Source organism: Sapajus apella, unplaced genomic scaffold, assembly GCF_009761245.1.
Source record: "Sapajus apella isolate SASKATOON/1434 unplaced genomic scaffold, GSC_monkey_1.0 scaffold16, whole genome shotgun sequence".
NCBI lineage: Eukaryota > Metazoa > Chordata > Mammalia > Primates > Cebidae > Sapajus > Sapajus apella.
Window position 1 is genome coordinate 23525019 of NW_022436956.1, and position 19356 is coordinate 23544374.

At 37.2% G+C, this 19356-nt stretch overlaps 1 protein-coding gene across 1 annotated transcript; it reads left to right on the forward strand.

Moving 5' to 3' along the window:
* Positions 1-13311: 13311 nt before the first annotated feature.
* Positions 13312-17525, forward strand: BTG4 (BTG anti-proliferation factor 4). Its single transcript, XM_032285627.1, has 4 exons — positions 13312-13504; positions 13990-14127; positions 14933-15131; positions 17024-17525. Exons 1-4 carry the CDS (start codon positions 13332-13334, stop codon positions 17201-17203), a joined length of 690 nt encoding a protein of 229 aa, XP_032141518.1. The 5' UTR covers positions 13312-13331; the 3' UTR covers positions 17204-17525.
* Positions 17526-19356: the final 1831 nt, after the last annotated feature.

The window sequence follows — 19356 nt, forward strand, 5'->3', positions numbered from 1 at the left end:
GTGGCGGGGGCGGCCAACCGCCCTTGGAACCCCGCGGGCCGAGGGCGGGGCGGGCGCGAGACGGGGCGGGGGGAGGGGTGGGGGAGGGTGGGGGAGGGGAGGAGGCTGCGAGAAGGGGCTGTGGGCGGTCCCTGAATGGCCTCCAGGAAGACGCCTGGAAGATGGAGGCCCAGATTCTTGAGACGTTTCTCTTTCTGATCTAGCAGGAGGGGCAAAGAGCTCCTTCCCCACTCCCTCATTCCCCAAGAAACCCATCAGCCCACCCAGTTTCCGTGCCCATTCTGCCCTGGGAAAGCGGCTTCCCAGGTACCTTAAATTATAGGTTGAATTTTCCAAATGGAGGCGGGCTTGGGTAGCCTCTGACATGTGGGAAGATACCTTTGAAAGTCTTATCTGCAGCCTTGTGCTGTGTTGGGGACTTGGCCTTATACTCTCAGAGGGCCATGCAGTGATGCGAAGTGAGCCAGGCAGCTTGTTAGTTACATCAAATCGTGGTCCTCTTGAGATCAAGACCGTACCATTCAAGACAGCATATATATTATAAATTACTAAACTAGATACTGATAGAAATAGAAGGGAGGCCCTCAATGAGAGCTGTAATAGGTCAAAGAAGGTTCCCAGAGGAGGTGAGACTTGAGTAGATCCTTGATGCAAGAATACATTTGGATATTCAGGGTTAGGGCTGTCAATGCCAGACAATGTTTTGTGGCAGTTTGGCAAAAGGGACAGTTACAGAGGACTTCTGGGAGATCTCTGCTAATAACTTTCCTTTAATTACTCCTTTCCGCTTTGCCTTAAATGAATGAATCAGGAGAGGATAAGGAATGTTCTCTTTATCCTCACCTTGAAATTCAGCTGGAAGCAGCCTCCCCTAGAAATATGGTCTTCATGTATCCAATACAGAGCACTCACTGCTGACACCAAAGGCTTAGTTCTAAATTAGTTTCCACAAAAGAAAACTTCCCAGGTATAAATCGATTCCCTAAAACCAGCACATGGACTCACAGATGCCACTAGTAACATGAACATGGGCAGGTCATCTGGCTCATTCAATACAAACTCCAAACTCACACTATTAAAGAACTGCCTAAGGATGTTTAAATAAGTTATATCATTTTCTTTGCATATGAAAGACAGCACTTTTCCCCTCAAATGCATACTTTGTTCTGTACACAACCAAAGTGAAGAGAAAGAAACCAAAATATAAAATGTATAGCACAGAAAATGTTAATTGTAAAAATTAACTTGTAGAACTAAATTGTGAAAGACAAGCCATCTACAATAACTGTATTTTGTACTCATCTTGTTTTTGGGAGGGGCACAATATTTTAGCACACATTACATAAATGACTCATTCACTTAAATATACATATATAAAAGTAGGAGCAAAATAGTCTACATTCCAATAACAATATGCAGACTTAGAAATCTTGGTTAGGAGATAGTTATAAAAACGATCCTGTTTTTATAACTACCAAATTGTTAGTCACTTTTACCCGATACTATATTGAATACTTCTTCCCATTTGATGTTTTATGATTATTAGTTGCATCTTAAATATCTTACCTGAGCTGGATTGCTGCCATCCAAGGCGATGGTTGCATACAGACTTTTCTTTAAAAGTAATTAAAAAAAAACTCATATATAAAAGTCATCAAGATGCATTGCCTACTGAAATAATTTTTTAAAAGGAGTTTTATTTTCTATGTACTACAACTAAAAAATCTAAATAACGACAAAAAAATGTGTGTGGCCTAGTTCTGTTGAAAAAAAAAAAAAAAAGAGAATGCTTGTTCTTAGGGTTGCTGTTGATTTGGCCTGCAGTTACTAGAGAAACTCCAAGGATCTCATTCCCTTCATGGTTCATGTCTAGGCATGCCTGGAGACCAGGGAGACCCATGATTTAATCTAAGTAAGAATGCTTGTGGTGTTGTAAATGCCCACACAGAAGATTGCATTTGTTTTAGACAGTACCAGGAAGCCACCTTTTGGGGAATTGTTTACTGTTTAATTTCTGGGCTTTTGGTGATTAGGGAGATGGAAAAGGAGCTGTAAGGACTGATGAGGCTGATGATTAGGAGGAAGCCAAGAAGAGTATAGAAAACAAATACCTTCTGCTTTAGTTTTGGCAAATTTATATTGACTTAATTTATCACTTCTAGATACAAGACTAGATTGATGGGAGTTGGGAATTAGAAAAGATGGAGACAGGCCAGGTGTGGTGGTTCACGCCTGTAATCCCAGCAGTTAGAGAGGCCACAGCAGGCAGATCATGAGGTCAAGAGATTGGGGACATCCTGGCGAACATGGTGAAACCTGTCTCTACTAAAAATACAAAAATTAGCTGGGGGTAGTAGTGCGTGCCTGTAGTCCCAGCTACTCGGGAGGCTGACGCAGGAGAATTGCTTGAACCTGGGAGGCAGAGTTTGCAGAGAGTGGAGATCATGCCACTGTACTCCAGACTGGGTGACAGAGCAAGACTCTGAAAAAAAAAAAACAAAAAAAACAAGAAAAGGTGGAGACAATGGAGGCAACATATCTCTCCCCTCAGTACACACAAACTCACCATCTCCCACAGCTTTTGAAGGATGTTGTTAGAAGAGAAAAAAAAATGAACAATTAGACTAACTAGAAATTACTGGATTTTAGCAGCTGCTTTTTAAACCTGTTTTTTGAGGTGGAGTTTCACTCTTACTGCCCAGGCTGGAGTGCAATGGCGCGATCTCATTCACTGCAATCTCCACCTTCCGGGTTCAAGCGATTCTCCTACCTCAGCCTCTCGAGGCTGAGATTACAAACACCTACCACCATGCCCAGCTATTTTTTTTGTATTTTTAATACAGATGGGGTTTCTCTATTAAAAATGGAGAAACCAGGCTGGTCTCAAACTCCTGACCTCAGGTGATTCACCTGCCTTGGCCTCCCAAAGTGCTGGGATTACAGGAGTGAGCCACTGCCCCGGGTCTAAATCTTTTTCTTTTATTTTTTTTTAAATGCATATTTTCTCTTAGGAAATATAAAACCATATCTTGGTGTATAGACCAATAAATATCAGATTATTAACCTTCATGATAGTATACTTAGAAACTAGTTTATATGTTGAAGCAAGACTAAATTGAAGTCAATTCAGTACCTTTGAAGAACTAAAAATTATTGAATCTATTTATGAGAGGAGATTTTCTTTTGAGCTAAAATGAACTAACAGCAGTTTTTATAATTCCATATTTCTAGTTCCATTTCATTGTACTCTCATTAGTAAGAGTGCACCAGATTCTTAATTAGCTTCTTGTTTATATTTATTGATTAATCAATACTGTTGCTTTCAGTATAAAATGTTAAATTAATTTATCTTTCAGGTAAATCACAAGCAGTCTAACAAAATAGGCTTTATAATTAAAGTTGCTGGAGCTCTTAGTTATGGCTTCAGCAGTAGGAGTAAACAGTTGTATATTTTCCATCTTTAGAGAACAATCTCTAGGGATTTATGTGGTCCAGTTGGCGATATGCACAATGTGTGTATATATAGATAATATAGTTATGTTAATTATATTAGTATGTAATATGAATATATCTTTATATTAATATAACTTTATTAGATTAAATACATATTTATGTTATATATTCTGTTTATATTATATATCATTATTTAGTATCAGGATGGTTATATGAAACAGTGCTTCAGGAATCCTGATGACTCATACAACATTATTGCCAACATTTTGGAAAAAGGAAAAGGAAAATTATCAAAGGTTAGGACACAGAAAAGGCTATATGGAAAGATGAGACTTAGCTGAGCCTAGAAGCAAAAATACTAGAGATGAAGAGGGGATGTTTTTGGTAGCAGAAGCCATTTGTGGAGGAAAAACACAAGCAAGCTTCTGGAGACTGTAATGTCTGAGGCCAATTGGAAGAGCAATGAGTGCGTTCTCATTGGGGAAATAAGATTAAAGAGGACTTTAACATTTAAAGTCTTCCATGATCCTACTTACCTGCCTGCTTATATGTTGCTATGAAGTTCATCAGAAAAAAAAAGGCAAAAAGTCCAGAGAATTTCAATTTCAATATTCTGCTCGAGGAGCCCCAGATGTATAAAATGTGTTGTTTTATGAGAATTAATAAAGTAGCATAGAGTAGAAGAGGGTGAGACAGAGGAGACTTAAAGACCATTTAGATTAGTAAATTTCAATATAAAGTGATGTAGAAAATATGGGATGAAGAGAAGTTGCATGACATGGTTGGTAACTGATTCAAGTGAACAAAGTGAACAAGATTAACTTGCAGATTTCGATGACAAGTAGAGGTGTTGAGGGGGAAAGTCTACTCAGAGAATAATTGTGATTTTAGGTGTAGGAATGTTTAGTTTCAGGTCGTGGAAGAATATTGTGGTGGAGTTAGATATGTGGAGTTAGAACTCTGGCAGGAGACCAGAACTGAAAAGAGACAATGAAAAGAGACTGAAGCTCTTTTATCCTCTTACCAGTTGAAGTCGCAAGGATAAAGAGTTCTCCAAGAAAGATATGCTGGCTGATTCTTCATTGAGCTACCAGCTCCTGCTAGCAAGGATGCCAGAGCAGGTGATGACAGTAATGTATTAATCTCGAATAGAGAATAGAATGAGGAAAATGGCTCAGGATCAAATCTGAGAGGATCCCTTTCCTCTTCAGGGGCTGACAGGAGGAAGTAAATCTTGGGAAGGGTTAGCCCACAGGAAGCAGAAGAGAGGAGTATCACAAAAACCAAGCTGTTTTAAAATTCATATGCTTGTGAATTCAAGAGAATCTGCTGCCCTGGCACCACCACATCATCAAGGTTTGGTCAGTAGATTTAGCAATAGGCAGCAGATGATTGGATTGGCTCTACCAGAGTTTTTTGTCCAGGGCTTTATTCATTGAGTCAGTGAAGGATCAATGATCTTCTCTAGGTTAGAACTAAACAGGTGAACTTTCCTGGCCTTGTCCCATTACTAATTGGCCTCTATCATCTTTCCAAACAAAACAAAAAAACAGGTAGTATTCTGTAACTCTATTAAGCCAAAAGGAGAAAACAGACTGATTATCCTGCTAATTAATCGATTTACAAGAATGAAAATATGCCATCCTCTTAAACATTATTCTATGTCTACTTATTCTTGTTTTTATTTCCACTGTCCTCATTTGGCTCTTAAGCTTTTTTTAAAGTGGAGAATTTATATTTTGTTTAAAAATTTTACATAATCCTCATTTGTTATCTTTATTTCCTCTGTATTTATAGAATATATTTCAAGGATTTCATCTTTCTTACTTTTGGTAAAGTTCATATTGTCCTTCCTGCTCTTAGCTCCTCGATAGTTTGTTGAAATCTCAAGCTTAAATTCTACTTCCTGGGTAAAATCTTCCCTAGTACCTTTAGTTCATTGTGATCCTTTCTCTTCTCTAATCTCTTTTACACTTAATACACTTATTTACACTTAATACTCTAAAATTAGTATGTTCCATTAGTAAGAAAGCATTATTTTCTATATTTTGATTGTAATTTTAATTTGGCATTTTATTATAATAGTATAGAGTGCTGATACATATGCACACGTATATTATATTAGTATATATATTATATATTATATTAGTATAGAGTGTTGTAGCTTTTTTTACACACTGAATTATTTTAGTGAATTATCTTTTTTTTTTTTTAAAGGGTACATATGCTTGTTTGTTACATGGGTATTACATCCATAATGTTGAGTACTGGGCTTCTGCTGTACTCATCACCCCAATATTAGGCATTGTATCCAGTAGGTAATTTTTCAACCCTTCTCACCCCTTTTGGGAGTCCCCAGAGTCTGTTTTCTCTATCTTCATTTCCACATGTACCATTTGTTTAGCTCACACTTATAAGTGAGAATATTTAATATTTTCTACCTCTGGGTTAGTTCACTTGGGGTAATGGCCTCCAGCTTCATCCATGTTGCTGCAAAGGATATTATTTCATTCTTCTGTTATGACTGTGTAGTATTCTATGGTGTATATATACACCATATTTTCTTTATCCAATCAACAGTTGGTAGACATTTAGGTAGGTTCCATGACTTTGCTGTAATTGTAAATCGTGTTGCAATAAATACACAAGTGTCTTTTTAATATAATGATTTCTTTTCCTTTGGTTAGATATCCAGTAGTGGAACTACTGTGTCGAATTTTGTGTTCTATTTTTGGTTCTTTGAGTTATCTCTACACTGTTTTCCATAGAGGTTGAATTAATTTTCATTCCCACCAACAGTGTGTAAGCATTCCCTTTTCTCTGCATACATGCCAACATATGTTGTTTTTTGACTTTTTAATAAAAGCCATTCTGACTGGAGTGAGATGGTATCTCAATGTGGTTTTAATTTGAATTTCTCTGATGATTAGTGATGTACATTTTTTCATATTTTTTTAGCTGCTTGTATTTCTTCTTTTGAGAAATGTCTGTTCATGTCCATTGCCCATTTTCAATGGGTTTGTTTTTGTTTGTTGTTTGAATTTCTTGTAGATTCTGGATACTAATTCTTTGTTGGAAGTATAATTTGTAAACATTTTCTCCCATTCTGTGGGTTGTCTTTTTATCCTATTGATTATTTATTTTACTGTGCAGAAACTTTTAGTTTATGTCCTATTTCTCTATCTTTGTTTTTATTGCATTTGTGTTTGGAATATTCATCATAAATTATTTGCCTAAGCCAATGTCCATAAGGGATTTTCCTAGGTTTTCTTTTAGGATTTTTATAGTTTTAGTTTTATAGTTTTACATTTAGGTCTTTAATCCATCTGTAGGTTATTTTGTATATGTTAAGAGATAGGGATTTAGTTTTAATCTTTGGCCTATGGCTAGCCAGTTTTCCCAGCTTCATTTATTCAATAGGGTGTCTTGTTTCCCATTGTTTATTTTTGTTGACTTGAATTGAAGATCAGTTGGCCGTAGCTTTATTTCTGGGTTAGAAAACCCTATACTGTATCATTAATCTCTGGGTCTGTTTTTGTACCAGGACCTTGCTGTTTTAGTTACTATAGCCTTATAGTATAATTCAAAATCAGGCAGTATAATGCCTCTGACTTTGTTCTTTTTGCTTAGGAGTTCTTTGGCTATTTGGGCTTTTTTTGGGTCCAAAACTTTAGGATTGTTTTTCCTAATTCTGTGAAAAATGAGGCTGGTAATTTGATAGGGATTGCATTGAATTTGTAGATTGCTTGAGCAAGTGGTTATTTTAACCATATTAGTTCTTCCAATCTATGAGCATGAAATGTTTTTCCATTTATTTGTGTCATCTACAGCTTCTTTCATCAGTGTTTTGTAGTTCTCCTTGTAGAGATCTTTCACTTGGTTAAATGTATTCCTAGATAGTTTGCTTGTTTTTTGTGGCTATTGTAAATGGGATTGGGTTCTTAATTTGGTTCTTGGCTTGATTATTATTTATAGAAATGCTACTGATTTTTGTACATTGATTTTGTATCCTGAGACTTTACTGAAGTTGTTAATCAGGTCGAGGAGTTTTCTAGAGGAGTCTTTAGGGTTTTCTAGGTATACAATCATATTGTCAGTGAACAGAGATAATTTGACTTACTTTTCCAATTCGGATGCCTTTTATTTATTTCTCTTGCCTAATAGCTCTGGCTAGGACTTCCAGTACTACGTTGAATAGGAGTTATCTTGGTTTCTAACTTGAAATGTTATCTAAGTGTATGTATCTTTTGTGCTCTTTGAAACAATGCCACTTACATTGTGAATGCTCAGTATGCACATAGAAAATACAAATTAGGAAGAAGGTCTTGTGGCAAATAAAACACTTGCATAGTATTATCAATAAAGGAATTTTACTTTGATCAGGCTACCCTAAAATTAACTTCTTCTGGGTTCAAATCAACATTGTATGGCTGTGGAATTTTATTAGGTAATGTTTTGGGATATGCAATTTTGTTTCAATAATTAGTGTAACTTCCTTTTATGTGAGGACCATAATGGAACTAAGTTTATGTGTGGGTAGAATCAGTTCATTGTTTTATAAAATAGTGCTACTTGCTGGCTGTTATTAAAAGAATATACTTCTGTCAGAAGTGGAATTTTGCTAAAACATCTATACCTTTCCCTTCTTTGGCAATGACATGTATTTGCAAATGGATGGGTGAACCTAGGGAAATAAGTTGTAGTTTAGGGAGGGAAGCTAAAGAAATGAAATGGGGTTATAAGAATGGTTATTATATCATAAGTCCAGCAAACAATATTCAATTCAGAGGATATTTTAAACTTATTTTGTCTATTTCTAAACTTCTATAAGCATAAATATTTTCATTTTATAAGTGGAATTTTGCTAAAACACAGAAGACAAATGTGGAACCAGATTTTTGACTTTCACCTTCATTGATGAACTTTGGGGCTTGACTATTCTTTAGCTATCAAGTTGAATTTCCTCAGTTTAAAATGAAGAATGCAATTCTAGAAATTGTTACTTGTACAAGGTCATTTCAGCCATATTCATGTTTTATACCATTTGATTCTCTGTTACAGACATAATGGGAAGTAAAACATGTCTTTGCTGCTTCACCTCCTTTCTGTTCTTTATCCTCATTCCAAATGGCCAGAACCTCCTATTTCTTGTTTTGTGTGGTTCTTTACCCAGAAATACTCCCCTCACCCAAACAGAACACCATCCTGTTGCTCTACTACAGATAGCTCATCAGACATTTTCAAAAAGAAATCCTTGAAAGACAAAGTTTTAAGCAAGGGAACAAATGTCTTATAATGAGAATTTTAGACCTTACACAAGCACAGTGGGAGAGTTGTTCAAATTTCAGCAGTCACTTTTACTTCTACTTAGCTGGGGATTGGCTTAGGCCAGCCCAGGTTGGTCTTTCTCCTAAATTCTAACATCTTGTCAGTGGACATTACTACTTGGGCATTTAATTACCATTGAAAGCTTAGTATACCTCAATCTGAATGAATCACCGTTTGTTTTATGCTGACTCTTCCACTGAACTTCATTCTTTTAATGATAACATTCATCTCTTGGTCACTAGTATTTTGAAGTAAATTTTGAGTATTTCATTTCCCAAACTTTATATCCAAGTAGTCCCTTGTGTATATATTTGATTTCCTTCTCTAGATGATAAGCCTCTTGAAAGGAAAGTTGAATTTTGTTTTTACCCCCAGCCCCACTAATATTTAGTGTCTGTGTAGTAGGTGGTCAGTAAATAGTCACTGAGTGTTAATTAAAACAGAAGGTGTAGTTGTCATTAATGTAAAGGAAGTGATTTAAATAAGGTGTTTCAAGTCATAAGCAAGTAACTGAAGGAAATCTTGCATGATGTTTACTTTTTATTTGATTGTTCTTTCCTGAAATCTAAGTACATCGTTATTCTACCGTTCTATTCATAAATTCCAAGGCCTGCCTGGGCCTGTTGTAGAAAATGATGCTAGGAGAGGGTTCAAAACCTCATCAGTTAATGTACTTCACCAACTCAAAGTGCAAGGGAACTGTTTGTCATCGGGAATATGAAGTAATGAAAGAATTATTAAACACCTGGCACCATTCTATTATTGTAAATGCAAACTAACCATTTGAAAAGAAAAAAATTGTGTTTGCTAATGCATCTGTTGCCTTTAGCTCAGAAGCAAAATTTCAGCAGCATACAGGGAGTTGCCCTAATTTTCAGCTTTGTCTCTTCTAACCTAAATTTTAAAAAATAATCTTTGCAAAAGTTACCCCAGCAAATGGCTAGGAAAATGTGAGAATAAATGATGCAAATTTATCCTAATAATCTGTTAAACTTAAGGCATTATTAAGCAATCAAAAGTGTAAAATAAGCTTAAAATCTTCACAACTAAGGTGGTATGTATCTAATGATTTCCATTTTTGCTTCACATTGGAATCACTTGGGAAACTTTTTAAAATCCTGACGTGCAGGTTGCACTACATACCAATTAAGTCTTGCCAGGCATGGTGGCTCACACCTATAATCCTGGCATTTTGAGAGGCCAAGGCAGGAGGGCTTCTTGAGCCCAGGAGTTCAAGACGAGCCTGGGCAACAGAGGGAGACCCCATCTCTATTGAAAAAAAAAAAAAAGAATGTCTGGGGTAAGGGATAGGAGGCAGACATTGGTATTTTTAAAAGATCTTCATGTGATTCCAAAGTGTAACATTTTGTGTACCCCAGCCACTGAGGAAGAGGAATGAGAACTACATCATGGACAGTTGAAACAAACAAGAACTATGGAATTGGAAGATTATTAAGGCCCTACTTTCACTTTTGTTTATTTTAATATGTTCTGGGTACATAGAAGACGTTTAGATATTTACTAAATTGAATTAATCTTAAGTCTTAAATCATATTCTTAGATATCAAGATACTCAGCCATCCAATTTCATAGTTCTTTTAAACAATTTAAAGAAATTGATATATAATGTATTTTGGGGTTACACATAATATTTTAATACTTGTAGACAATGTATAATGATCAAATTAGGTAATTGGGATATCCATTACCTCAAATGTTTATCTTTGTATTTTAAGAACATTACAAATTTTCTAGCTATTTTGAAATATACAACAGTTGTTACCTATAATTTCTCTACTGTACTAGAATACTAGGACTAATTCCTTCTATCCATTTTTCTATCCTTAACCAACTTTGATAATCCTTATATTTACCATTTCATATACTTCTCAAGCATCAAAGATATTACAATAGCCAGCACACTACCTAATATATGTATTTCATCTCAGTTCATCACTGGTGAAAGGTTTTAAAATTTTTTTTTGAGACAGGGTCTTTGCTCTCTTGCCCAGGCTGCAGTGCAGTGACACAATCATTGCTCATAGCTTACTGTAGCCTCGAACTCCTGGTCTTAAGTGATCTTTCTACCTCAGCCTTTTTAGAAGGCTACAGGTACATGCAACACCAAGCTGACTTTTAAAATTTTTATAGAGACAGGGGTCTTACTAAGTTGCCCAGGCTGGCCTCAAACTCCTGACCTCAAGTGATCCTTTTGCCTGGGCCCAAAGTGTTTGCATTATAGGCATGAGGCCCTCTGCCCAGCTCAAGAGCAAGTGCTTTAATGTTATCTATTATAATCTTAATAACAACCTAATGAGGTTGCTATTGTACCTCCCATTTCACAGGCAGAAAATTAAGTTGTCCAAGGTTACACAGATGGTGAGCCCTAAAGTTGCAGTTCACACCCAGGTGTATCCGTTCTTAATGCCCACATTTTTAAACGTTGTATTGTGCAGGAAGGGAAAGATAGGACAACATGATAGCATTAGTGAAAAAGAGTGCTTGCAAGTTCAATGTGAGTCAGTGGTATGGTGCTACTGCCAACAAGGTAAAAACCACCTGAGGCTGTGTTCTGGAATACAGTATTCAGAGGGAGGGAAGCAACAGTCCCGTGACAGTCTCTAGGGGTGGAGCACACCTGGAGCATCGTGTGCAAGTCTGAGCCTCACACTGGAAAAAGAGGATTACTCACACACCTGACACTCACTGTGATGTGAGTACCCAGCATGGTGAGCTGAGTCTATAGGAGGAACTATTAAAAAGCTGAGACTATTTAGGCTCCACAAAGAGAAGGCTGAGGGAGGCTGAGTAGCTAGTATTTGAAATGTCATCAAGTGGTGGAACATTAGACACAACTGGTGTAGTTCCAGAAGGAAACTAGGCTGTACGTGTAGAAAAATCAGAGGTAGATTAGGCTCCACATAGATAGGAAGTGCTGGCTGTTGTTTGGAGCTTTTTAGAAATGAAATGGACTTCTTTGTAAGACAGTGGAATCTTTTTCACTAATGAAGAAACTGAATGATCACCAATTATGAGCATTAAAGACTTAGGTATATCAGGTGTGGTGGTTCTTAATGCTTAGTGGGTATCAGAATCACCTGGGGGAACTTGGTAACTACTGATTGCCAGCCCTTACCTTGAGAAGAGTTGCTTCAGCAGATCTGAAATAAGGTCCAAGAATCTGAATTTGAAAATTAAAAAAAAAATTTTTTTTTGAGACGGAGTCTTACTCAGTCACCCAGTCTGGAGTGCAGTGGTGTGATCTCAGCTCACTGCAACCTCCGCCTCCTGGGTTCAAGCAATTCTCCTGCCTCAGCCTCCTGAGTAGCTGGGATTACAGGCACCCATCACGATGCCTGGCTAATTTTTGTATTTTTAGTAAAGACGGGGTTTCACCATATTGGCCAGAATGGTCTCAAACTCCTGGCCTCAGGTGATCTGCTCATGTCAGCTTCCCAAAGTGCTGGGATTACAGGCATGAGCCACCATGCCCAGCCAAGAATCTGAATTTTTAACAAGCAATATGATGAGTCCAGATCACATGGTCACAGACCCACCCTTTGAGAACTGGTGAGGTTAAACTCAGATCTCTTCCTCTTATCCTACAAGTAAACACTTTAGTAAAAAATGTGTCGTTAACATAATGACTGCTCAAAGTGGTCCTCACGTTTTGTAAGAAATCAAAGGCAGAATTCTTTAATATGTTAACAGCTAAGTTAGAGATGACATTATTGGAATGTATGATATAAGGATACGGAAGAAGAATGCTTGATTCTCACTCTGTGTTATAAAAGATAAGATTATAACAGCAAAATAGAAAATATAGATCCAGTTGAAATTTTTAAACACTTTAAACAGAGAACCAACTCCACTTATGCCAAGAAGCAGTCAGATGGAGACCAGATTGGTATATGAAAAAGCTGTATGATTATCTCAATAGGCAGCACCTGTGCAAGGTGAAGCACCCATCAGCCTTTAGGGCCCAGGCTTATATAAACTTCAGCCTCAAACTTGTAAGCAGGTGTGGGTGAGAGTTGGAAACAAAGGAGATCCTGCAGTTGGTTTTCTCTCACTTTTCTCGAGGGCTAAAGAGCTTTTGTTGGCAAGTAATGTGTTTGTTTATTCTTAGAGCATGCAACTTGTGAGCCACATTTTGGAATTACTCTCTCCTGAAATATTTTGCTCTTTGTTAATATATCTTTAAAAAGTGATGCTTAAGGTAATTACTCTCCCATATCCGGATATTTTTAAGTTGCGCAGTGATGTTTCATTTATTACTAAGTGCTTTAAAATTTTAAAAATACTTTTTTTTCTTTGAAAACCTTTAAACATGGGCTGTTTGAGGAATTGCTGTTCTTGGCTGTTATGTTGATTTATAGTGTTCGTGTACTTATCTAGTTTACTAAAGACTTCTTTCTAGCAAATTATCTGTTTTAAGGCATGTAAAATTTCTAAATGGCAATTAAATATTGAGAATGAGTTAAACATTTGTTTCTATTTCTTCTTGCTCCCTTTAAATGATTTCAGACCTTATCTATTTTTCTTGAATCATGAGGGATGAAATTGCAACAACAGTTTTCTTTGTCACAAGATTGGTGAAAAAACATGATAAACTAAGTAAAAAGCAAATAGAAGACTTTGCAGAAAAGCTGATGACGATCTTGTTTGAAACATACAGAAGTCACTGGCACTCTGATTGCCCTTCTAAAGGGCAAGCCTTCAGGTGAGAGCTAGCACATGGGATGAAAAGGGAAGTAATCACCAAGCAACAGCCAACTCCTAGGAGAATGGAGTGATCTTGTTTTCTGTATATAATAATGAAAATTTTATAGGCTCGACATCACATGTGTTTGAATGTGGACTCGAAAGGAGGAGACATAGTAGATGACAGTGTGAATGGAAACAACAGAATAAACACCCTATGTGAGGTAGATTAAGCAATTTCTAATTTGTGTTTGCCATGAAAAATAAGCTGTGAATATCTGGTAAACGAATTTGGTGACTAGGTGATGTAGCGTACATTCTGAGCCACTGTATCAAAGTTGATGATGTCTTACTTGTAAGAGTGGAGGGTAGGGGAGGCTGAGGGGAAGGTGGGGGTGAGGTGGGAGCTATGTGTATTGCAACAGTGTGTGCACAATGTAATTTTCCTGCTGAAGTACCTGTTATAACATCTTCATCTCCCTTCACTTTTTTTTTTTTTTAAAGGTGCATCAGGATAAACAACAATCAGAATAAAGATCCCATTCTAGAAAGGGCGTGTGCAGAGAGTAAGGTGGATTTTTTTCACCTGGGACTTCCAAAGGAGCTGACCATATGGGTAGATCCCTTTGAAGTGTGCTGTAGGTGAGTAATCTCATAGTTTGTGTGCTGTGTGATTCCTGGAAACCTTAGGTTAGACAACCTCATATACCTTCATAAAAGATGATGCCCCAAAACCTTGAGTTAGCAGCAGGGACACTTCTTGGTTAAGATTTTAGATGCAAACTTCTGTTAGAAAATGCAGACTTCTATTCAAAGTGGGTGAAGTGGAAAGCACAATGATTTTGCAAAATATTTGAAATCTGGCTTTAATCACTGCACTGTGTTACAAACTATAGATTGGTAACAGTATCTATTACATACCATAGGTTGATAGCAGATAAGTTTTATAGGCAATATCAGAAAGGAAGAAGAGTTATCTACTATGGGACAATTCATTAACTGAATCAGAATAAACTAGTCGGGTTTTTTCTGAGCAATTAACCAAAATAGCTCTTATAGAATATCCTCATTTATAACAGTGTAGTAGGTGAAGATCATAATGTCCTTCAATTTTTAAAGGCAATTTCTTTTAAAATAAGTTAGCATATAGGTGGGTGTTGAACAATGAGAACCCATCAACACAGGGAGGGGAGCATCACACACTGGGGTCTGTGGGGCGGGGGAATAGGGGAGGGACAGCAGGGGGTGGGGAGCTGGGGAGAGAGAGCATGGGGGGAAATGCCAGATATAGGTGATGGGGAAGAAGGCAGCAAATCACACTGCCATGTGTGTACCTATGCAACAATCTTGCATGTCCTTCACGTGTACCCCAAAACCTAAAATGCAATTAAAAAACTTGTAGGAAGTTGAATCCCTAATCAGTACTTAAATTTCTTTTCCTACTTAGGTATGGTGAGAAAAGCCATCCATTTACAGTTGCTTCTTTTAAAGGCAGATGGGAGGAATGGGAACTGTATCAACAGATCAGTTATGCAGTTAGTAGAGCCTCATCAGACGATTCCTCTGGCACTTCCTGCGACGAAGAAAGTTGTAGCAAAGAACCTCATGTCATTCCTAAAATTAGCAATCCAAAGAGTATTTATCAGGTCAAGTGTGTTCCAGTTCTTTTTATACTTTTTACTCTCTAATTCTAAAAAGAATGTACTTGTTATAAAAACAAAGAAGCAAACAAAACATAGAAAGAACAAAACCATAAAGATTTTTAAGCCACAATCTTAGTATTTTGGCAAAACTTTTTCTATCTCCTTCACTGCACAGAGTATTCCATACACTTGACTGAGCTTTTAGGATCTACCCTAATCTTTTATTGTCCTGTTTCTTCATACAGTATTTGAAGACACACAGGTTTCCTTTTACTTAAATTCCTACATAATCAAAGATTAGACTGGTGGGCTGGCTTGCCCTTCCTTCCCTTCCTTCCTTCTGTCTTTCCTTCTTTCTTTCTTTTGTTAATTAAGAATACCATGGCATTTATAGAAAATTTGGACTTAGGAAAGCTCAAATGGCTATAAATTCTGCCACTAGCGCAGTTTTCCTCAACTTTTTTCTTCTTTTTAAACCACAACCCCTTGAAAGATATACATATTTATATTTAAAAAGTTTCATGAAACAGTGCTTATCTTTACTAGGAGCAATGCTCCCAACACTTCCAATTAAATTCATTTGATTTCAAGCATCTAAATTGATTTCATGACCCACAATTTGAAAAACACTGATCTACAGAGAATTTGTTAATATATATATACTTGTCTGTATATTCTCTTAATCACCTATGTATTACATGTTAAGGCAATTAACATTTTAATATTCATTTGTCTCCCTTGTAACTTATCACTGGCAGTCATTCTAGATTATTTCCACATGGTTGTAACATTTTTTAAAAAGCTGATAACTTGTAGAGTGATGCCTGAATTTTAGGTTATTTCTTGAGATTTGATTCTCGAGCACAGAACTACTGGGTCACTGAGTGTGAGTATTTTACTGGTCTTTAATATATAGCCGAATCACCATATAGAAAATTGTATTTATTTGTAGTCTCACCAGCTGTACGTAAAGTGCCTTTCTCTAGAATTGGCTATTCTTATTTAAAAAACAGATAATTAGATTAACATGATATGCATATGTAATATGGTATTAGTGAAATTAAACAATTAAATTTCCATGTGCCCAAATGTTTTAGCACCTACTGTCTTACAAATTTTCCCTTCTTCACTCCTTCATTATTTGAAATTCTAATGTATTATTATAGGTTCTTTATATGCCAGAACTATTTTAACTCCTTGTCTTATTTCTGGCAAATGTTTTGTCCCTGGTTTTTTAAACTATTTGTGTCATTATAGTTTCTTGGAAACAGTGACTTTAAGTAAAACGATGTATGACAAAGCCATTTTTTTTCTCAGTGTTATAACCAAACTGTTATTCAAAGACCTGCTCTATGTCATTTCACTTAAAATTAGTTTCCAAGAAATGTTGAATGAGGATTTATGGTATTTGCCCTTAATTCTATTTTTATGCTTAGAAAGGTCTTCTTCCATTTGGGGATCAGATCTGTAATCAGTTATATTCTTTTACAGCAATGTATTTTCAAAGTGTGATCTATAAAAAAGTGTATCAGTCATCTTAGGTGTTAAAAATGAAGATTTCTAGGCCGTGGCCCCAGAGATCACGAACATGCAGTTTTGGATTGGCTGGCAGGGGTGAGGTAGGGATGGAAGTCAACAACTCAAGAATAAACACAAACTTGGATAAGTGTATTAAGAGGTTTTTAGTTAAATTAATTAACTTTTTAAAAAGGTACAGTATAAAGTGACTTATGTCCCCACCAAGTGCTAGAGAATTTTTCAAAGATGGTTATGTACTTTCAATTCTCTTCACTTTTGCTCCCTGTGCTTTTGAGGGGCCTGACTTTTGAATTATGGGTTAATATTTAGTCCTTACAGCTAGTTTGTTAGATGTTTATACTTTTTTTTTTTTTCAGGTTGAAAACTTGAAACAGCCCTTTCAATCTTGGTTCCAAATCCCCCACAAAAAGAATGTGGTAGACAGCCATGTTGGACTCCTGGGAAACACTTACCATGGCTCGCAGAAGCACCCTAAGTGTTACAGGCCTGCTGTGCACCGGGTGGACAGGTACCACTGGGTCAACACACGCCGATGATGCAGCGACTGGGCACGTGGTGGGCGAGAGCTCAAAGGAGCACTTTTATTCTCTCTAAAATAAAAATGAGTTTAAGGTTGAGAGGCCCACGAAACAAAAAATGACCATATTAGGGACTAGGGTGCACAATGGTAAAGCCTCTCATACAGATCATGACTCTGTTCTTAGCTGTACTTTTAATTCTTATTTAATTTTAAATGAAGTTTTATGTAATATTCGTGAATGTACCCAGTAAAGTAGTGGAATGAAGATATTGACCTGTAATAAAACTTGATGAATTATGAAAAGTAATAGTTTAAATAAATGTCCTATGTTTTTAATACTTCTTAGTTCAGTTTGTTGCAAGAAACAAACTTTTAAAAGTTTTTTATTTTTTTGCAAAGAAGGGGTCTCTCTCTGTTGCCCAGGCTGATCTCAAACTCCTGAGCTCAAGTAATCCTCCTGTCTTGGCCTCCCAAAGTGTTGGGATTACAGGTGTGAGCCACGTCGCCTAGCCACCATTCATTCCTACTCCCCTCACCCTGAACCACTTGATAGAGGGAAAGTTGATGACTCTACAGTCCAGGTCTCTACAATTTGATAGCAGTGAGAATTCTTTTGGCTGCTACTTTTCGATGTTTATGGTATGAAGAAATGTCCCTTAGGCTGCTGCTGGTGAATTTTATCTTTGCTAGATTTTATAGATTTTAAAATTTGGGAGGGAGATTCTACAATCCAGCTTCACTTTACCCACCCAAAATAGTCTGACTCTTCTAAATTCTGTGTCTCTAGTTGTTAGAAAATTCCTGAAACCTTGTTGACCGGATCCATTCCTACTCATGCTGTGTGTTCTCAGCTGGGCCCTTGCTGTTGTTCGGAGTTCCTATTAATCTCCACTTAAGCCATATTGTAGCTGTCTTCTCAATCTGTTTTACTCTATCCTCCTGTGCTCTCAGCAGGAGACTTGTTCTTTCTGTTTTCTCCTACTTCAAAACTTCATCCCTATCTTCACCTCTCTCATCTCCATTTTAAGGTTTTTCTCTCCTCCAGCCACTTGTATCTTCTTTCTGCATCTGGGTTTTCTTGCTGAGTTTCCACTGTTAGGTGGTGCTGGATCCAGGAAGCTGGTAGCATTGGAGAAGTCACAGCTCTGTTCTCTTGGGAGTAGACTTGTGATTTGGGCCAGTGGCTCTGAGTGGATACAAAAAGCTGTGACCTTGAGTCCCAACTCAGGTAGGACATGCCAGCAGTCATGCCAGTGCTGACGAAAGGGGGCTTGATGCTAGCCTTATTACTTTGGGTGAAGCTCGTTTTTCTTTTTTTTTTCTACAAATGATGGTTCATTAAGGCACATAGCTGCATTTTTCAGGGGGAAAAACTCACCTACCCTTAGTGGCTTATAAGGTCAAGTTTCTTTGTGCTGAAAAGTGAGTTTGTCCTCTCTTGAAGAGCTTTCTGTTATAGTGTGGCAGTTGTAGTGAATCTTCCCAGATTTCTCTAAAGGCAACTACAATACTAGTTTATTGACCCCTCAGCAAAGCATCTCCTGGAGGTGGTTGTGATGTTTGCCAGCCTCCATACGTGTGTGGGTGAGTTCTGGTCTCCAGAAAACGGGGCAAAAACAAGACTACCAGCAATGGGTATATGTATTAGGCTTTAGATGCTGGCATACATGTGAATGTACTTTAGTTTAATCCTTAACCATCAAGTTAGAATTTCTGGTAACATTTCATTTTCTCTGCCTCCCTACTTTCTACCCTTGTGCAGACGATTGTCATTAGTTACCTGATTATTGCAACAGTCTACTAACAACAATAACTGTTTCCGGCCTTGTTCCTAATCCTAAAATAATCTTTACTCTCCAGTTTCAAATGTTTCAATCAGGAAAATGTTCAAATTCTGGAATATGGTTTCTGTTCTTAATGACTTGGGTTCCTGCATATCTTTTCAGCCTAACCTCAGCTCTTCTTTCAGACTTTTTTTTTTTTTTTCCCTCCTTTGAGACAGAGTCTCATTTTGTTGCCCAGGCTGGAGTGCAGTAGCAGGATCTTGGCTCACTGCAAGCTTGCCTCCCGGGTTCAAGCGATTCTCGTGCCTCAGCCTCCAGAGTAGCTGGACTACAGACGTGTGCCACCATGCCCAGGTCATTTTTGCATTTTCAGTAGAGACAGTGT